General features: G+C 36.3%; 1 protein-coding gene across 2 annotated transcripts; it reads left to right on the forward strand.

Annotated features, from left to right (window-relative positions):
- The first annotated feature begins 1,930 nt into the window (after nucleotides 1-1,930).
- On the forward strand, nucleotides 1,931-5,063 carry LOC120285851 (transcription factor bHLH162-like). 2 transcript variants are annotated; one of them, XM_039312471.1, is made up of 4 exons: nucleotides 1,931-2,170; nucleotides 2,737-3,075; nucleotides 3,810-3,939; nucleotides 4,929-5,063. In XM_039312471.1, exons 1-3 carry the CDS (start codon nucleotides 1,982-1,984, stop codon nucleotides 3,894-3,896), a joined length of 615 nt encoding a protein of 204 aa, XP_039168405.1. In that variant the 5' UTR covers nucleotides 1,931-1,981; the 3' UTR covers nucleotides 3,897-3,939; nucleotides 4,929-5,063. The 2 variants fall into 2 exon arrangements, with proteins under 2 accessions (XP_039168405.1, XP_039168404.1); XM_039312470.1 differs by lacking the exon at nucleotides 4,929-5,063 and having other exon boundaries at nucleotides 3,810-4,173.
- Nucleotides 5,064-5,324: the final 261 nt, after the last annotated feature.

The raw sequence follows: 5,324 nt of genomic DNA on the forward strand, positions 1-5,324 counted from the left end.
TAAGAAATATTATGTTAATACTTATAGAGATTTGGACGGTGTTCAAAATAAGATGGAGTTGCAACCAGAAAATCCTAAAGTAATGGGTGCAAGCGTGATAATCAACAAAGGCCGTGTTTATATCGAGGCAAAGCCTATAGTGTCAACAGTTGATGTAGCTATTGAGTTTGATAAGATGCGTGTTTGATCTATTGACATGTTTGATAAGATGCGTGTTTGATCTATTGGCATGTATTGATGCAACGGTTGTCTTGTTTTATTTGTGATAAAGGAGTTTATATATGAAAATCCTTGTGTAATAGCTAAAGGTGCATATGGAGTTGGTGTTCTTTTAAGATCCTTTGTCATGACGAAATCAAAGTACAGCTGAAACTTGGAATATGTATGTGGTGGTTAAGGAGCCTATGAGGGGCTGTGGAGAATAGCAATGAAGTTTGGGTTTTAGAGAAAATATTGTAATTTGGCTTGTGGCGTCGAGCAAGTGAAGAAAACCCAATCAAAGTTGAAATTTTAAATTCAAATAGGACTTATGGCTTGACGTTTAAACAACTAAGATATTATGGAAACACTTTCCATGCTAGAGTTCAAATCCTAATCTGAGTTAGCTAAAAGGAGCATCTTATTCTAAATATATGTATATTTGTTGGTTTTTTTTTTGTCCATTGGTGAGTAGATGAGTTTTTGGTCATAACAATCAATTGTAGGGCATGCTTGTGTTCATCCATTGAAAAAAAAAAAAACAAGAGGTTTTTGAAACCATAACATAATCTTAAAAGATTTATATATTCCTTTTGCGATATTGAGAAATTATTTCATTGTACAAGCTAAACACTATGCGTATTATTATGTGTAATAAGGGGTTGGGAGATATTAATAATATTTTAATGACTTAAGTGTGATTATAATATCCATTATATTGCTTGATTTTATAATGAAATCCTATATTGCACTTCCCATAGAGTAGATCATGCTGACTAAATTATGTAAATCACTTGTACGATCGAGTTGAATTGCTTCGTTTTGTGTCGAACTTCAATTATAGGTGACTGTCGTAATGGTGACTTATTGTTCTCTTCACCTACCATTAGTAGGGGTCCACCATGTGATGATCATACTCTCTCTCTCTATCTCTCTTTCTCTCACTCTCAATGGCTTCTGACAACCATCTGACGTAAAGAGGGGCCCCTCTTGTGGCGATCATATTTTGGGGAAAAAGACAGCACAAGTGCCATAATTTTTTCTTTTTTTTTGAGTGTCATATAACTTTTTGATTGATCAATTGAGTGTCATAACCTTATAAAAATGTTCATCATAAGTGTCATGTCAGGTTGGAATTCTAACACTTCAATGAACACTTTTTGAAAATTATGGCACTCAAGTAATCGATCAAAAGTTATAATACTTCAGTGAACGTTTTTTAGAAGTCACGATGGTCAATTGATTGAAAAAAAGTTTCAACACAAGTGAACGCCATAATAAAATTATGGTACATTTTATATTCTTATCCTTCCTACTTTTGAACGATGAAGCCATGTGGGCTTTGCCCTTTTTCTTAAAACCCATTTACAATTTTTTTCTTAACTCAGACCTATCCAATCTCACCAAAAACATCACAGAATATTATATATTACTTACATATTCTTATTCAAAATTAAATTTTCCAATCAGAATATACGAGACCACGTACCTTCTCTGATCCTACTAATCAAATATTCGTGAGGCAAGCAAAACATTGTATATCCGTGGAAGAAGCGGCTGTCTTTGTTCGCAAACTGTTTGAGTTAATTAATTACATGGAATTGATGGTCAAGGAAGGTCCGCGTTAGTTCCATGGATAAAGTAGAAATTGCCAACTGCGGAATAGAACCCTTTACAGAGAGTGGCATCTGAATAATCATATTTTAACTTTAACTTTTTTTTGCTTTGGGGTTTCAGTAAGGTGCATGCCCTTCCCAACAAGGAATGTAATCGAACATGTTATATGCACTCAGATTTCTCGGTAACAAATGCTGCTCTGATCTCGGTGTTCAGTAATTCAAGGCGTGGCATGATGGAGAGCAAGCCCGGTTCATCCAGACACGACCGCAAAACGAGAGAGAGAAACAGGAGAAATCAAATGAAGGCCCTCTTCTCCGAGCTGCACTCCCTTGTTCCTCCATGGAGTCCTACGGTCTCTCTCTCTCTTTCTCTCTCTCCACTGAATTATTTTCGCGGCTATTACGTACAAAACACCATAACTGATGTCGAGGTTCTGTTTCCCAGATGGTTTATTTGGCAATTTTTAAAATAAATCATGCCTAGTTTCCGATTTTGTCGAAAACGAATAAAGAACAAAACTAAACTCCCCTAAACACGAGAGACCTATCTAGGGTTTTCTCTGTTTCTCCTTTGGTCAAACTTCCAGTTAAGCACAAGGATTTGGTGATGTCCCCTCATTCGATCTTGACGAAAAATGTCTAGCATGGTACGGATTGTAAAGTGGTGGTCAGAGTTGAGCACAATTTCAAGTAAATTAAGTACAAAATTTGGGTTCTCTGTCGATGGAAGTTTTTATAACACGGTTCAGTATGAGGTTGATCATATTGGTATTTGATAGGTTTTGTTGATGAGGGTGAGTTTAGATAGTATCTTCTCGAGTTCGAAGTCGCTGAATTTTTGTTCCAAGTATATTCGTCAATGCATTTTGATCAAGTATGAGTTAACAATTGTCCTTGCTTACTTATTTTTTGATTGCAGGAATCAACATTGTCATTGTCCGATCAATTAAGTGAAGCGGCCAATTACATAAAGAGCTTAAAAGTGAAGGTGGAGGAAATGAGGGAGCAGAAACAGAACTTGTTAGAAGTAGAAAAGATCAACACGACCATGAACAATGGACCGATGATTAAATTCAAGTCGCCGGAGATCAGAATTTGGAACACTGGGTCAATTTTGGAGGTTGTCCTTGTTACTGGATTGGATGACCAATTCATGTTCAATGAGACTGCTCAGGTGATTCATGAAGAAGGAGCTGATATTGTCAATGCCAGTTTCTCTTATGTTGGTGATGCAATGCTTCACACCTTTCATGCCAAGGTAAGAATTTGTTTATATTTTGAGCCCAAAATGGTTAGAAATTATACGTTTAGAACAAAAAGTTTACTCCAAAACCTAGATTTTTGGAACTAATTTGTAGAGACGATGCACAAGATTAGTTCATGGAGTGAGGTGATGAAATTCTGTCAGGCATTCGATTATGATCCCCTTGTTTTAATATGACAAGGATGCCCGACTCACTCAAGTAGCATAATCTCATTGATCATGAAATTTCTCATTATCTTGTTTACTATATAAGATGGCAGTCGAAACCTTGGAAGTTGACCTAAAGATAAATTTGTTTGCCACTTGATGGTGTGGGAATCAAACACGTGCTGCCAGTACAAGTACAACTAATTCGCTTGTTTAAAATACTCGCATGCAATTTGTAAGCCAATTCCGGTAACCGGGGTTTAATACGCCTAGCAATAGCATGACTCGTTTAGGGATTCCTAGAGCAGGCTTGAGAAGCACAAATTGATCATAGTAGGTTACTCTGGTCCGTGCAAAGTAATTTTATCAGCTGTGACGGTATTGACAGTAAGACATAAGAGCCAACCATGTTTAATGCACGCACCAAGTAGACAAAAGCTAAAGCTTCACTATCTTATAACATAAAGAGGTCGATGGAAATTCCTGGACAAGATTGGCAGGAGATGTTTTCATTTCCCTCTTGATGTTGTTCTTTCAATTGGCTGGTTCTTCGGTTTCTTTCTACGTTGAGTGTATTGTAGGTTGGCGAAGGCGATTCTCCAGACGAGAGAATATCTGAGAGGCTACGGAAGATTGTCAATGATATGCTGATGGAGTTTCATCCTTAATCTAGTGCCGGTTGAATGTTGCAGAATTATTGAATCTTCAGAGGTTTGTCACTGTTTTCTTATGAATATGTGACTTCATATATAATTCCGTGGAGTTGCAAAATGATTTTCTAAAAGCTCCAAACAAGCTAGCTCTAGCTTTTCCAATCCTTCTCATTTGTTACCTGACATAGTACCATGTTATTACGATCGTCTTGTACTCTCACACTCTCTCTAAACAATTTCCTCACTTACTGACTATATGTGTGAACATCAATACACTTTTCATTTCTGAAACCTTTCATGCATCATTTCTAAGTATTTCTATATAATTACATGAAATTGCCTTTCTGTTAGCTTAGAATGTTAGTGATAGAGAATACTTGAAATCCTCTCTCACGTGCAAGCCGGGATAAAGAATGACATGTGGGCAGAACTTTACTTTCATATAGCGTTAGAAGATACAACCCAAAAGTTTAACTTTATAGGTGAAGGGAGACCACATATACGTAAAGAGCATACTAATCTCATAGACAAGTGATGTGAGATATTTTTAACACCTTTCACCTTATAATATGGTGGAAGTGCAAGTTGCATTGTCTATGTAGTTTTCGCATTCAACCTTCTTTGAACCCTTCTTTCTGCTCTTTTTTCTTTTCCCTTTGGGGAAGGATTGGTGTCGGACTTTAATCCTCTTGCTGGATCAGCTTCTATGGGTCATTTTAGGATACCTCAGGCGTACGTAAAATTTGTTTACAACTCCTAAAAACTCCCAAAATGATGTCATTATCGCAAATTTATCCTCCTTTACAATTCCGTCCAATTTCGCAGTTAAATGTCTTGCTGATAACTGATGAGGCCAATGGTATTTGCATCTGATGTTTATGTGACATTTGTTACTATTAATTATTTATTAAAATTAATCAAAAGACTTAAATCTAAAATGATGTTAGCAAAAAAGAAAGTAAACTTATGTTTAAACAAATAAAAAAACTGACAAAGTAAAGAAAATTTTAAAAATTAAAGACTGAAAAAGCATATTATCATCCTCAGGTCATTGCCCGTGTTGAAGAGACGTCCACATGTCGCGGCCAGACGTCCGAGTGGGCCGTTGTTGCTATTGAAATAGTTTGTTATATATAAATAATCAAGAGGAGAAATTAACAAAAATCCGACGTCCACTCTTAATAGGATAACCGAGGTTAAACCTGTAAATACACACGGTCGGACTCAAATGTCGGCTCATGTAGTCGGACGATTCATGTTTTTTCCTTTCTTTTCCGGTGACAACTTGACAGTTGAAATCAAGCGGAGTGTTGTGTTATAGTAAACTGTTTTTAACGGCTTCGGAGTAGTCAACTACTGGTGAAATTTGACCATCCAATTACTTTGCACAAAAATAAAAACGATCAAAATGGCTAATATATTTTTTAAGGGAAAAATGGGTTT

Source organism: Eucalyptus grandis, chromosome 5 (assembly GCF_016545825.1).
Source record: "Eucalyptus grandis isolate ANBG69807.140 chromosome 5, ASM1654582v1, whole genome shotgun sequence".
Classification (NCBI taxonomy): Eukaryota; Viridiplantae; Streptophyta; class Magnoliopsida; order Myrtales; family Myrtaceae; genus Eucalyptus; species Eucalyptus grandis.